The 14,478-nt window shown below is 43.1% G+C and overlaps 1 protein-coding gene and 1 long non-coding RNA gene across 5 annotated transcripts in view; one reads left to right on the top strand and one right to left on the bottom strand.

The window, feature by feature from the left end:
• Positions 1–3,032, bottom strand: part of COLQ (collagen like tail subunit of asymmetric acetylcholinesterase) — a 44,636-nt gene extending 41,604 nt beyond the window's left edge. For 2 of the 4 annotated variants that reach the window (XM_052799060.1, XM_052799069.1), the window contains exon 1: positions 2,425–3,029. In XM_052799060.1, coding sequence (XP_052655020.1) covers positions 2,425–2,530 — 106 coding nt within the window. In that variant the 5' untranslated portion in view covers positions 2,531–3,029. Of the gene's footprint in view, positions 1–2,424 lie in introns of all 4 variants that reach the window. The other 2 variants (XM_052799078.1, XM_052799050.1) reach the window with 2 other exon arrangements.
• LOC128146983 (uncharacterized) lies at positions 1,905–8,161 on the top strand. Its single transcript, XR_008236905.1, has 3 exons — positions 1,905–2,494; positions 3,998–6,220; positions 7,374–8,161. It is a non-coding gene; the product is annotated as an uncharacterized LOC128146983 (long non-coding RNA).
• Positions 8,162–14,478: the final 6,317 nt, after the last annotated feature.

The following is a 14,478-nucleotide window of genomic DNA, read 5'->3' as shown; positions in this document are numbered from 1 at the left end:
TCTTAGGAGATGTTTCTTAAACTGCAGATGCAATCAAAGCACTAGAGGAATTTTTTATTATGTCATTTTTGATACCAAATAGCCCTGATTAGTGAGTAATAATGGCACACAGGTATGTAACAGCTCCCCAAAGTATGTCTCTTAATCCAGCTCCACAGTTGTGGGATTATGACTGAATCATCTGCCAGATATTATTTCTTCCACATATTATCAAGTAAACATTTACAATATGTTTGTGACAGAAGCCTTGCTAAGAGCTTGCTGGGTATAAAAGTGATTTTCAGTGGCTTGGCCAGAAGGGCACAGTGCGGGGCTTTCCCGCGGAGCAGTGCGTGGGCTGGCGATTTACCCAAACTGCCACATTGGGAACCAGATTTCCTGATCGGGTTCACACCTTCTCCGAGCCTGAAACCAGAAGCTGTTGGCCTGCAGGGATGGAGGAGGAAGGGGCCGCGGCCAGCTGCAGTCTCTGCCCGGGGAGCCCTGGGGTCTCTTGCAGGCCAGCCCCCGGGGCTGCGCTATGGAAAATATTTGACTGCAAAGAGCAGTCTGGCATTTTCCTTCATATTGGCCTCTTCTACTAGGTTTTCAGCAGAGATGATAAGTCTTCCCTCTTCTAAGGGGCAAGTTATTTGTTGAACTGTTATTTTTCAAGAGGACAGTTTAAATGGCTTCTCTAGACACACAAGTGTGTGCCATAGGAGAAACGCCAGGCTATACAGGCGATGGAAACGTGAAATTCTTGTTTGTCTGGGTGGCATCTACAAGTGTCGAATAAATGTAAAGCCCTTAGAAACAATTTTTGAGGTCTAATAACTTACTTGTTATTGCAAAGCAATTTGGAATATAGCAGAGAAAATAAATCTTGATGATTCCTGTACCTCAGCATTAATTAATAATGGAACATAATGGAAAAAGCATACCCAATTGAACAGAAATTATAACAAATGTAAATGCTTTTTAGCATCTTACAGAGCTTAGTAGAAAAAATTATTAGCTCCTAAAGGTTTGAAAGAATGGATAAAATTGTTTTTCACAGGATGTGCTTCTTTGAACATTAGGATTCTCTAGATGTTATCTTAAAAGATATCTGAAATGACTACAGAACTGTAACGGCTGCATTATTAAATGCTATAGGGCTTTTCCCCAAAGGGTATCTGCATTACTCTTGTGGCCCTCAGAATCTTATTATTTGAATATCTTTAAATGAATGGACTGTTCAAACCATTGGGAGTGAAATACAGTGTACTAGCTCTGCACATTTTGAAAGGTTTTGGAAAAACCCTTAGAAGAAATGATGCATACTATTACTATTATTTAGTGCAGAAATCTATCATCTCATACAAGCCACCCTTTCGATCACCCTTCTCTCATAAACACCTTGAATGTAAACCATCTGGCTCTGTGGTCACATCAGAGATGATAGAGAGATAGAAAGGCCGTGCGTCTTTAGATTCATGTCTAAAGTTGATTTTATGTAGTCTTAAAATGCACACCCTTTTGGTCACTGTCTTCGTCTGAAAGACATGGGGAGGATCTGTAGGTATAGCTGACCTTGACCTACAAATCTCAGTTGAACCATCTCAAACTTGACACTGAAGGAATCCAGGATGTTAGTTAGAAGGATCTCTGTTGACAGACAGAAGGTGGGAGATAGCAATTTGCTGTAAGTTGGTGAAAGTTCCTCAGAGATGGAATCGGAGCTCTCACCAACTTTCCCCTTCCTTTGCACAGAATGCAGCTAAAGGAAAGTCTTGCTGATGAAACTGTAAAATCTATTAAGTGGGATTTCCAGTGCCCTGGAAATCAGCCTCAGCTGAAAACTAATTTGTTTTGCCTTTGCCTAGCAGGGATTTTCCACGCAGTGGACCCTTGTTTGCTATGTAAGTCATCCGAGTATTTGTTAGTGTCATAGCCAGAGCCAGATGATGTTTATTCTGCTAACATCCAGTCGGTCTCCGGCAGCGCTCATTGAGGTCAGGGCTTTATTTATAGAAGCAGATATACATTGAGATTCGTTTTCTTTCCCTTGCTGTAATCTACCTAAGCTCATACAAAATAGAAAGAAGCATGCAGACATGCAAGTAATGTACTAATTGGGCCAGATCCATGAATTAGCACAGCACCATAGAAGCCAATGGAAAAAAGCATTTTAGAGCAGCTGAGGATCTTGTCTATTATTTCTCACAGGGAAGGGAAGGGAGGGGTTTAAAACCTGAAATTATAAAGCAAAAAGCAAAACCAACCAAGCAACAAAATGTCCTGGTATGTGGCAGAACAGGTCTGCAATACAAAATCCCTCCACCGAGATCTGCAATTTGAAGTATTTATTTTTTTCTCCTGTGTTCCCAATCACTGTAAAGTGCAAGAATCAGAGTGCAGAGCTCCAAGCAAGGAAAAGTAACAAGACTTAAAGCAATTTACCTGCTGAAAGTGAGAAGACATTGTCAACGTACGCAGTCTGAGATAAAGCAAAGCAGAAGAAAAGCTGCAGGTAAGATCCCCAGACAAGTGGGCTGAGGACCAACATGCTGGCTGCGCCCTGGCAGATTCCAGCTCAGAGACGCAGGGCTGCTTTGGGGATCTCTCTCTCTCTCTACCCTCGCTCCCTCTCTGCCTTGCCTGCTCTCTGCCTCTTCCCTCGCTGTGGGATGCGTGTGTGTGTCTGTGTGTGTACGTCTCTCTTCCCCCCCTCACCCCCCCCCCCCCCGTGCCTTTAAGAAGAAAGAATGCCAACCATTTCCCATTAAATCTTCTCCTTACACTAGACACGGTTATATTTAACTCCTGCACTGGATCAGTTGCCCCTATTGTAGACATTAGCTGCTAAAACTGGGGCATGGGGGATTCTGGTTTTGCTAACAGAAGCAAAAAGGCACTTTGGATAATAATAATAACGATGAGCAGGAAAGGGTGAAATTATGAACCAGACTACAAACAGCATCCTTGGGTGCAGGCAACCAGACACCAATGTCGAGATGGATAAAATCACTGATTGATCATCTTCTACAGGTCACTAATTGCCTTAATGAGACAGATGAGCAGTGACCTAACATCAGCTTATCGCTGGTAGTTACAAGTGTTGCATTCACTTACAGAGTGCATCTCAGGCTGAGGGATGCCACAAAGGCTTCACAAACCACAGAACAGATTATTATTTAGGATTTAAGTGAAAACGACAGTATCACCGATAGTGCCAGACATCGTAGGACTGCAAAGAGTTTACTGACAGGGTGCAACAGGTGGAAGAAACAATACGTGTGCCATGACAGGGCAAGTGAAACGCTATCAGCTCCGGGGGTGGTGACAGCCAACACACTACGCAGCACTGTGGGAAGAAAACAAACCTCTGGCTCCCTGAAAAGCAGCGCATGCCCTTACCTGTACAAAAGCTTGTTGTTTCTGTGCCTTATTGCAACTCACAGGGCTTTGCAAATAAATTTCTGTCCTCTGAATAACTAGCAGAGGGACCCTCCTTTCTGCCTGGAATCTGACAGTGGTTTCCATGAAAAGCAGAGGTACTCCTTCACTGTGAAAACCGACATTACTCCCTCTCTTCCGGACAGAGATGGTTTTCTTTTTTCCACTGTTTATTGTTCCTTGCAAGACAAACATGGAAATCTTTTGGATTAATTAGAGAATTTTTTTTTTTTTCATTTGAGAAAATTACTCATTGACAGAGACAATGACAAGTCCCCCTGAGTGTTAACTCCTACTGAGTACACCACTAAAGGGCAAAGTGATGTATTTCCGCAATGCTAGTTACACAGTTTTGGCTGTTACTTTCCAGACATTGCAAACATATTAACAAAATATTTCTAAATGTAATGGCTTGATAGGAACAGTCACATCTGCCTTATACATTTCTATCCTTAAAGGACATGCTTAATATAAGCATAATGCTTTCTAAAATCTCTTTCCAGTACTGCAACACTTTGGATAACTGAATTTATTTTTTAATTTAATCTACTTTATCCCACTGTCTGTTACTTTTTAGTATTTGGCTATTTTTAGTGAAGATAGTAGTTTGGCCACTTCCTTCTTTGACCAAGGTGACCATGGATTAAGTAAGTGCCATTAGTTCTCTCGGCATGCTGCATCTCAGAGGGAAAGGCATAGCTCCTGCAAAGTTTATCATGACAAGCCCTAAGTATGTAAGGTAAATGTCCAGCTGCCCTATTGTAAAGGTAAGCAGTGGACAATCCCCATGCCAGAAGCCTGCATGGATGCTGGAAAAAATTGCTCAGAAGTTAAAATGCCAAGATTTTACCAAAAGATTCACCTCTGAAAATGTTTGACCAACTCAATAGTCAGTGAAAGCAACAATTGAGTAATTTCAAATCTTCCTGAAATCCTCCTGTAGTCTTTTAGCAATAGAAAATTTGGTAGAAATTTGTAGTAAAAAACATGTTCCATTTGATAAGGAAATTAATTAATCCAATAATACTGCAAAGAACTAAGATCATGCAGTAGGACCCATATCTTTCCCCTCCTCCATCACCCCCTTACCAATTTTAGTTCTTGGTTCTTTGGCCTGGAACAGAAATGCATGTTTGGGTAAAAATGCAACACAGCAAGGAATATACCTTTTCCTCGCAAGAGCAAGTGCAATATTGGAGGTGGCCAGAAGTGATACAGAAAGCCAGGGCTACTTCAGAGTTAAAAAAAACACATATAGTTAGCTTTACACTCAATTCTTAGGTAGAGATTTTTTTATCCACTTTTTTCAGTGGAGAACCCCAATTAAAAATGGATGTTTTGTCAACATTCTCCTTTCTTTAGACATAGCATCTCCATCACTCTGAAGTCTGAGCCTGTTTGACCTGAACTGGCTCTCAGCCAACATGAAAGGAAAGCTCTGTAGGCAAATGCTCTGCAGTGGAAAATGAACCACCTTCCACAAAAGTCTCAAAAGGAGATGTTTGGACTTGTATTTGAAGAGACCGCTTCTCATGATGTAGCAGTAGTTCATCAACGTGTTAAATTTTTAGTGGGACCACCATTAGGTCAACACAAAGGAGGGCTCTCATTACAAGGCAGCAAGCCAGGGCATGTCAAGGTGCAAGCACTGGGTTTTGTTTCCACCAATTTTAAGGTATTAGCCTTAACAGCTGAAACTGCTGGCAAGGTTGCTAATGCTTTCAGTGGGAAAAGAATGAAGTCCTTTGGAAATAAAATGGACAATAGCTGTGGGCTTTTTGCTTTCGACTTAGATGACAGTGCACAAGACTGACACTCCATGCTAACTGGCACTCCATGCTAGATGACAAGGATGAACACCTGGTCACACAGCTTGTTTCTGACCTCCGAGGCATCAGTACACATGGTAGAGACAATCCTGAGGAGGGGGAGCGTCACGTAGCAGAGTGAGTCTTACGCGGTGCGAGAAACTTGACAGACGTGTGGTTTCTAGGCCCCTGAGCTGTCTATCATCTGTGAACTTGCTCAGTCAAGCAGTGCATTCCTCCAGAAATTCCCAGGGGCTCGTGAAGCCAATGGAAAGCTTTGGCTCCCTTCAGAGAGCTCTGCACCAGGTAGTTAAGGCCAACGCTCTGAGATTACAAGTAAGTCCTTGTCTCTATCATCCAAACAGCAATCAGTAACAAAGGATTTTTTTCTTTTTTCGGTATTCACTGCAGCTGCTGTTGCTGGTGTAGTGAAAACCCACATTAATATGACTTCACAGTGCAACTGCTGGAGAAGATCCCATAAATATTTGGGAATAAAAAAACTTAAAATTTTTGGAGGAATAAATAAAAAAAAATCTTAAAATTTTAATATGAAATTATGCAGTTGCTAGAAACTGAAGTAATATATATGGCACAATTCCTACTCTTGTCTCACCTAGAATTGCTACTCTGATACCAGGAGTAGTGTTCATCAAATGGAAATACAATGGCTTCGGCAGAATTTCTATTTCAGACTACATTAGCTTAAGAAAGAAACACAGCAAGGTTTTCACACTGAGTCTTGTAAGATACCCAAATGGCCTAAGTGAGAACAAGGGGTTTTGAGGACTTGACTTTTAAAAATTGTTCCACAGTGAGAACCCCAGAACCCCAAAGGTCATCTGCAGTTTAGTGTTCAAAGATAAAGACCCCCACAGTTTTATCACAGGGCATCAACTGCAGTTTAAAAAAAATCCTATTTTGAGTAGATGCCATAGCAACTAAAAATGTCAAAAGCCAACCAACACATAATGAAAAAAAAAATCTGCACAGTTGTGATGGGTTAACCCTGGCTGGACGCCAGGTGCCCACCAGAGCTGTTCTATCACTCCCCCTCCTTCTCAGCTGGACAGGGGAGAGAAAATATAACAAAGAGCTTGTGGGTTGAGATAAGGACAGGAGAGATCACTCACCAATTACCGTCATGGGCAAAACAGACTCAGTTTGGGGAAAATTAACTCAATTTATTACAAATCAACCGGAGTAGGGTAATGAGAAATAAAACCAAATCTCAGAACACCTTCCCTCCACCCCTCCCTTCTTCCCCGGCACAACTTCACTCCCGGATTCTCTACCAACCCCCCAGCGGCACAGGGGGTCGGGGATGGGGTTTACGGTCAGTTCATCACACGTTATTTTCTGTCGCTTCATCCTCCTCAGGGGGAGGACTCATCACACTCTTCCCCTGCTCCAGCGTGGGGTCCCTCATATGGGAGACAGTCCTCCACGAACTTCTCCAACGTGGGTCCTTCCCACGGGCTGCAGTTCTTCACGAACTGCTCCAGCATGGGTCCTTTCCACGGTGTGCAGTCCTTCAGGAGCACACTGCTCCAGCGTGGGTCCCCCACGGGGTCACAAGTCCTGCCAGAAAACCTGCTCCAGCGTGGGCTCCTCTCTCCACAGATCCGCAGGTCCTGCCAGGAGCCTGCTCCAGCGCGGGGTTCCCACGGGGTCACAGCCTCCTTCGGGAACCCACCTGCTCCGGCGTGGGGTCCTCCACGGGCTGCAGGTGGATATCTGCTCCACCGTGGACCTCCATGGACTGCAGGGGGACAGCCTGCCTCACCATGGTCTTCCCCATGGGCTGCAGGGGAATCTCTGCTCCGGCGCCTGGAGCATCTCCTCCCCCTCCTTCTTCACTGACCTTGGTGTCCACAGGGTTGTTTCTCTTACATGTTCTCACTCCTCTCTCCGGCTGCTGAATACCGTCTGTCCCAACTTTTTTTTCCTTCTTAAAAATGTTATCGCAGAGGCGTTACCACTATCGCTGATTGGCTCGGCCTTGGCCGGCGGCAGGTCCGTCTTAGAGCTGGCTGGTATGGGCTCTCTCGAACACAGGGGAAGCTTCCAGCAGCTTCTTACAGAAGCCGCCCCTGTAACCCCCCCCCGCTACCAAAACCTTGCCACACAAAGCCAATACAACAGTTTACCTGCTCAAGTAGCTGTTGCTTGACCTTTTCAACCCAGACCAACTATGTAAATAGAATTTATTAACCTTGTCTATGCAAGAATTAATGAATACTTGTTAAAAGAAGGCTTCTTCCCAGTCCTATCCATTTCTGGTTGGTAGGTACTTCATCAACAAGCCAAGGGAAAATGAATGTAGTTAAATTATCATCAATCTCAAGGTCCTGTATGAACACAGTTCTAGTTAGAAGGACAAAGATAACCATAGACTCACAGAATAGTCTGGGTTGGAAAGGGACCTTTAAACGTTATCTAGTCCAACAGCCCCCTGCAGTGAGCAGGAACATCTTCAACTAGATCAGGTCGCTCAGAGCCCCGTCCAACCTGACCTTGAATGTTTCCAGGCATGGGGCATCCACCACCTCTCTGGGCAACCTGTTCCACTGTTTCACCACCCTCTGTCATGGTTTAACCCCAAACAGCAACTATGACCCACGCAGCCGCTGGCTCATCTCCCTCATAGTGGGATGGGGGGCAGAATCAGAAGGGTAAAAGCAAGAAAGGCTCGTGGGCTGAGATCTGACAGTTTAATAGGTAAAGCAAAAACCGCGCATGCAAGCAAAGCAAAACAAGGGATTCACTGGCAGGCAGGTGTTCAGCCATCTCCAGGAAAGCAGGGCTCCATCACGTGTAATGGTTACTTGGGAAGACAAACACCATCACTCTGAACATTCCCCTCTTCCTTCTTCTTCCCCCAGCTTTATATGCTGAGCATGACGCCATACGGTCTGGGATATCCCTGTGGTCAGTTGGGGTCAGCTGTCCTGGCTGTGCCCCCTCCCAACTTCTTGTGCCCCCCCAGCCTCCTCGCTGGTGGGGTGGGGTGAGAAGCAGAAAAGGCCTTGGCTCTGTGTAAGCACTGCTCAGCAGTAACGAAAACATCCCTGTGTTATCAACACTGTTTTCAGCACAAATCCAAAACATAGCCCCATACTAGCTACTGTGAAGAAAATTAACTCTATCCCAGCCAAAACCAGCACACCTTCATTGTAAAAAACGTCTTCCTTATATCTAGTCTGAATCTACCCTCTTTTACTTTAAAACCATTACCCCTTGTCCTATCGAGATGTTCGATATATAATCAAAACTTTCTAGTTCAAAAGTCTGAAAGCTCTTCTGCAGAGTTGGGCAAAGGTAAAACAGCAACCCAATGTTAATGCAATAATTCAATAACAGCTTATGTCTGCAAAGCAGTACAGAAGAATTCTGTTCATTCAATTAGTGTGGGAGATGGAAAAGACTCTTTATAATTATGTTTTCCTTGTTAGATAGTTATTTAGCAACAATTGTTTTTCACAATAAAAATACCTGTTCAAGTTTGCACGCCTGAATCGGTTACACCTAACATTTAGATTTAATACTTTGACAACGTAGCTAACGTTACTTTGGAAGATGGTATTATCTAAAGTACAAAGGCAGCTGCTGAAGTAAAAAAGATAGTAAGCACAGAAAAACAACAAATGGCTTCACCATTTCCTTGCTGGTGTATTAAATTTAATTCAGAAGCCCATACAGAACAGACCCACTGTGTGATGAAGTAAATTCAACCACATGCTGAAGTTCTGGCTTACTCCACAGCTCCACCCATGCCAGTCACCCAGCTGGGTATCAGGTCACAGGGCAGGTGGCCAGTTAAAGGCAAGTCAGTGCTAGTAAGTCTTCAGATTACCCACTGGATGAACAGGGTGAAGGCAGGACACTGATGGCAGGACATTGATGTCCTGCTGAAGGCGGGACATTGATGCCTTGCAACTTCCAAAAGCAAACCCTTTTTGCAAATTAGCCACTTAATGGATGTTGTACATTGCACAAGAAGCAGTGGCCTTCTGGCCTGCTCTTTTTCTCTATACTCTGTGTTCACAGAAATGCAAAACTGGCTAGGGAATCTGATTTATTTTTACACCTTTCAGAGGTTATTTGTTTCCAGAGCAGCCCAGCTCTCACCTCATTTTTAGGAAGTTCAGCTCGAAACTCTAACTTTGCACTTTTAGACCTATTTCAAAGGCTCAGTCCTTCACTTTTTTTCTCCTGTGAGTAATCCCCATGCATACATTTCTTTTTCTATTTATGATAATGAAACAAACTAGAGAACAAAAGTGTTATGGACATAATTAAAGATTATGGGATAATGCCAAGTGACTTCCATCAAGGCAATCAGAAGAATCCCAGTGTGACCTTGTAATGTTGGAAGGCACAACAAAGTAGAACAATTTTAAAACAATAATTCAGCCACTGACCTTTATAACATTACTCTTCTTCCCTGTTCCTGTTTCACCTGCCTTTTAGACCTTGCCTTTCAAACTGCAAATCATTTAGCATTTGCTGTGGGATTGTATAAAATTTTGCACAACAGCAGGGCTGCCATTCACAGCTGAAATATGTCCATACAGATAACATGGTAGACATGCAGAAAGCCTATGCTTCTCTACAATGCATGCACGTGCTGTAAAAATCTATATAGGCAAGAATCACATGGACTTGCTGAATGTGTTGATCAAATGTGCAGAAAGTTTGATGGCTCCTCAAGATGTTCAGGTACTAGATGATTAGTTGGTGCATACGTAGTATGCCAAACATGTTCTCATTGTGCCGTATCTACTGCGCAGGAGCAGACCACCATGCAGAACACGTGATGCTTCTTGGATGAGATGCGCTCATCACACATGCTCCCAAGTCTGCACAGAATCAAGGGATACATCCAGGATTGGCAGGCTTCTAGAAATCCTGGACAAACATGCAAAATCATGGACAAACATGCAAAATCCTAGGATTATTCATAGAAAAATGTTCCATAGGAAAAAGAAGATGCCCATAGAAATCCGTGTGTACAATGGCCTTGACAATGGGAGTGGTGGCCAGCTGAGATCTGCAGTTACTAGTATGTAGGTAGATAAACAGCCTTCAGCATCCAGGGGTGGTGAATCACAAACAAGTTACAGCTATAACCCAGTCTGTTCTTGATATCTACATCTAGAGGAGATGGAAATAGTCTTCAGGATAATTCTTGCACCCTATTTTTATTTGGATTGTTTATTACTGTTATTTACTTCTATTAGTAAAGGTCTGCAGAACTTGCTGCCTGTACTAGTATCACTGCAGTGCTGCTGGAGGCACAGAACAGAAGAATCTCTGGCAGTAATTGGCTCTCATGACTCCTCATTAAGTGATTTATCGTCTAGCTTGCCAAAAAGCCCAATCAATTAAACACCACAAAGCACAATCTTCTTTCTTCTCTGTTAACATTCTTGCAGGAAAAAAAAATTATTATTGTTTTAATGTTCACACTAGTCTCAGGATTCTTCATTCCAGAGAGCTTCGCAGATGCCAACAATGCAGCATCCTGTTTGCAATTTTCATACTGCACTACAGCCCATTACACCATTAAGATGGAAGCAAACATGGATCCAACCACCAGTGCATACACACCTAGTAGAATGCCCCCTCACATAGGCACCGCAGTCTTCTGTAGAGGATCCCTATCAGATGAGTGGCCAGAGCACCACTGACTCAGGAAAAGACTTAATCCTGAGTGTAATCTCAGGCATGCAAGTGAAATCAATGAAGCTGCTCCTGAAATGAAGCATGTGTATAGATGCCTTGCCAAATCAGGGCCTGAAAAAGATTCAGATATACCTTGTCTCTAAAATAGCACGATGCCTCATTTTCCCACAGCTGGTTTTCCTCTCCCCTCATGGACTCTGGGCACTAAATATTTAGGGATCCTGTGCCTTGCAGAATGCAAAACCAGGAGCAGTAATACAGGTCAACGCTCATGGGTTTATCCAAAGGCCTGACAAAAGAACCAACATTATAAAGCTGGGGATGGGTAAAGAAATAGGTCACAGTAGAAGAGTAGGAAGAAGTAGCAGTATGTTCCCAAATTTGCTTGCCTTTTTTTTTTTTCCACCCTAGCAAATGGATGGCCACAAGTGCTGACCATGACACTACAGCAAGCAGAACTCAATGAGACTTCTCTGGCACCATAGTTGTTGGGCAGCCCACATCTGCATTTTAAAACTGCTGTGTTTTTGTAAGCTGATGGCAAATTTCACGCTGATTTCAAAGTGAGCTGGTCAGGCTATGGGTGGACAGGCCTTGCCTTTTTACAGTGCTTCAAATTTTGAAGCCCAGGCCGCACACTTACTGCGGCCGCACACAAAATGGCTGGGCACTGCACGTTGCCCAGTCATTCCAGTATGCCAGGGTTGTCATCTTCCAAACACAGGGTAACAGCTGAGCCTAATCAAACTAGACAAATGCATTTTCCCAGCTCCCTTTGCAGAATCAGGGAGCTATTATTAAGGCTGCATTAGCATTTCCGTTATAAAGTCCTACTTTTGAAGCTTCAATCATTTGTATTTAAGACATCTTTACCAAGTGGCAATTTGGCACACAGGGGTGAAAACTTTGAGAAAAACCAGCTCTTACGCTAAATTCAGTAATAAAGGTCTCACTGATTTCGACTACCTAGAACGAGGCCCAGCATTAGCTGTTTATCTATGGTAGCTTAAAATCCCTGGTAAGGCTGAAATACTAATTTTTCCTAACATAATTTTTACTTATTTTCTGAGCACTTGAATGATATCCCTCTTTTTGCAGAGCAAGCAGGTTTATGGACTGGCTAATGAGGCTTTCATACCCAAATACTAGCAGCCGCGTCTCCTTGCTGTAAGATGGATGCTTTGGCTGGAACTTGAGGAGTGCCTGCAAGTCCACCAGTATTGATATCAGCACCTCCCAGCACCAAGGTCTATAAAATGCCATACGTGCACATTACCTTAAAGACAGTGCCAAGGAGACAGATGACAAGTTCTTCAAACACTTCAAAAAAGTGCCAGGTTTGGGGTTTTTTTTATACTTTTAGTGTGCTGATTTCATTAGAGAGGGACTTGTCTGTGGACACTGTGGAGCTCTAGCTTGGATGACTGCCTGAGGGTATTTTGACACTGCAGTCACCACTGCAGCTGCAAGCTGATGCAGAGGTATGCAAACCTGCTGTAGCCCCCATAAGGAGAGCAGAAGGGCCTCTCTGCCCAACAATTTGGTTCTCAGGTAGGTTTGCAGGCTATGCTAAGTTTTGTGCTGCAACAGCTACAGCTAGTCACTGCATAAAATTTCATGCCCAGGAATAGCAATTGCTTTCTGGAAGCAAGACCCACAAAAACTTCTGTTGCTGTGTAGACTGGAGATGTAAAAAGGCTTCTATGAGTCTTCCACTATCTTCCTCATGTGGTAGCATTACCAACACTAAGTACTAGAGGAAATCTCCCATCAGCTATGTGCAAAGGTGTTCTAAGCTGCCAACATTCATGTGTCTGTGGTCATTTACACAACCCTAGATGGGTTGCTAATCCATTTCTTCAGCTCCAAAATACAGCAATTTAAATCCCATCTTCAAAAACATCCCTTCTCCGCATCTAGTTTAGAATTTGACCCAAGGTATTGCACAACTAATTGCTAGTTGGATTGCTCAGACATCCTGTAGCTGACAAAAAGTAAAATAATTCTGGGTTAAACTATTCTATGCAACATTTTCAGTAGTCTGCTTCCTTATCTATCATCCCCTTGACAAGATTGATGAAAACAAAAAATTTCTTAGAGTATTGATTCAAGCAAGCAAATTGTCATTCTATTTATTTCTCTTACTTATTTCTGCACTATTTCAGGCAGCCTAGAGATTCCTGGAAAGAACAGACACTGAAATAATTCTCAATTATATTAGTGTGTGCCATAATTAGCTGGAAGGGTCTGCTTTACTGAGGGCCTCTTTTAAACCTTGTCCATCTGGTTTCAATCAAATCACCAAGAGAACAGCAAATGTCTCTTCAGAGTAGCTGTTTCTTACTCATTACAATATTCAGTTATAAGTAAACCAATCAGCAGAAGTCTCATTGCCTGTATGTCATAAAGATGATCAGCTCCAATACCTTGTCTGACCTCGGAACATCACTAAGTAGGGGAGTGCCAAGCACTCTTTTCTCTATTAAGCACAGTCATCAAGCTCTTTAAATAGCATAAAAAGAGCTGCAATGGGGATTTTGATTCCAACATATAAAGGAATGATGTAGTCAGGGCAGAAGTCACTCACATTTCTTAACAGGACTTTTACTGTAGCTTACAGCCAGTGTGTGCTAGTTTCTTGGGTAGAGTGGCAGGCCTGAAGATGCATTGCTGCTTGTTTTAAGCATACTTGGGATTTCGCATGCATGCTTAAGAACAAATCTAGCCAGACCGAGTATACATCTGATGCCTCACCAAAATGGATATATGCTATACAGCCATAACAATTAAAGGCAAGCATACATGACATATACCCAAATGTTCACAGGGCAAACAGTCTACAGAATTCACTGCAGACTAAAGGGGAAACATAATTATTAAAAAGCTAGTAATTACTGCAAACTAAACCTGTTTCCAAGCTAAGCATACCAACAGGCTGCAGGACCACATATTCAACACCTTAAACTATCTTGTGAGCTGCTGAGACAGTAACAAACCTTACTTCTTATTCTTTATACCTGGCCATTTCATTGTGGCTGCTGCTGGTTTCACCTGCGGTCCCATAGTTAAATTACCTGCTGGGTTTTAGACATCTCTGTAATACCTCCCCCGTACCACTTGTTGATCCCAGGTTCCAACCCCTTTCATGCATGCCGGTGTCCTCTCTGAAGAGGAGAAGGGCTGCTGGCCTGAACTGGGTTTCCCAACCACATGAACTGAGCAGGCCCCTGTAAGAAAGTTTTCACAGGAACTAGACTAATGAATGATGGAGGTCACCCATAACAGGTATAGCAAAATTTCAAATATTCTTTATTTACCTGAAAGCCATGATAAGAAAGATTTGGAACTCTGCCTTATTTAAACACTATCTTCTCCTGGTATGTCTCAGTAAATTACACTCAGTACCTCTTGCACAGTATCTTCCCCCAGCTGAGGCCCAGGCATTTTCTTCCTCTTGAGTTTGGCATCTTGAGTCTGTTCAATACTTTAATTCCACGCTCTGGCCTTGAAGAAAAATTTCCACTTGGCTAAAGTCAAATGGGTCAGCATTCCCCAAACTTAC

This window comes from Harpia harpyja, chromosome 1 (assembly GCF_026419915.1).
Source record: "Harpia harpyja isolate bHarHar1 chromosome 1, bHarHar1 primary haplotype, whole genome shotgun sequence".
In the NCBI taxonomy this organism is placed as follows: Eukaryota; Metazoa; Chordata; class Aves; order Accipitriformes; family Accipitridae; genus Harpia; species Harpia harpyja.
Note: the sequence above shows the minus strand (reverse complement) of the source record. Positions and strands in the feature narration are given on the sequence as shown.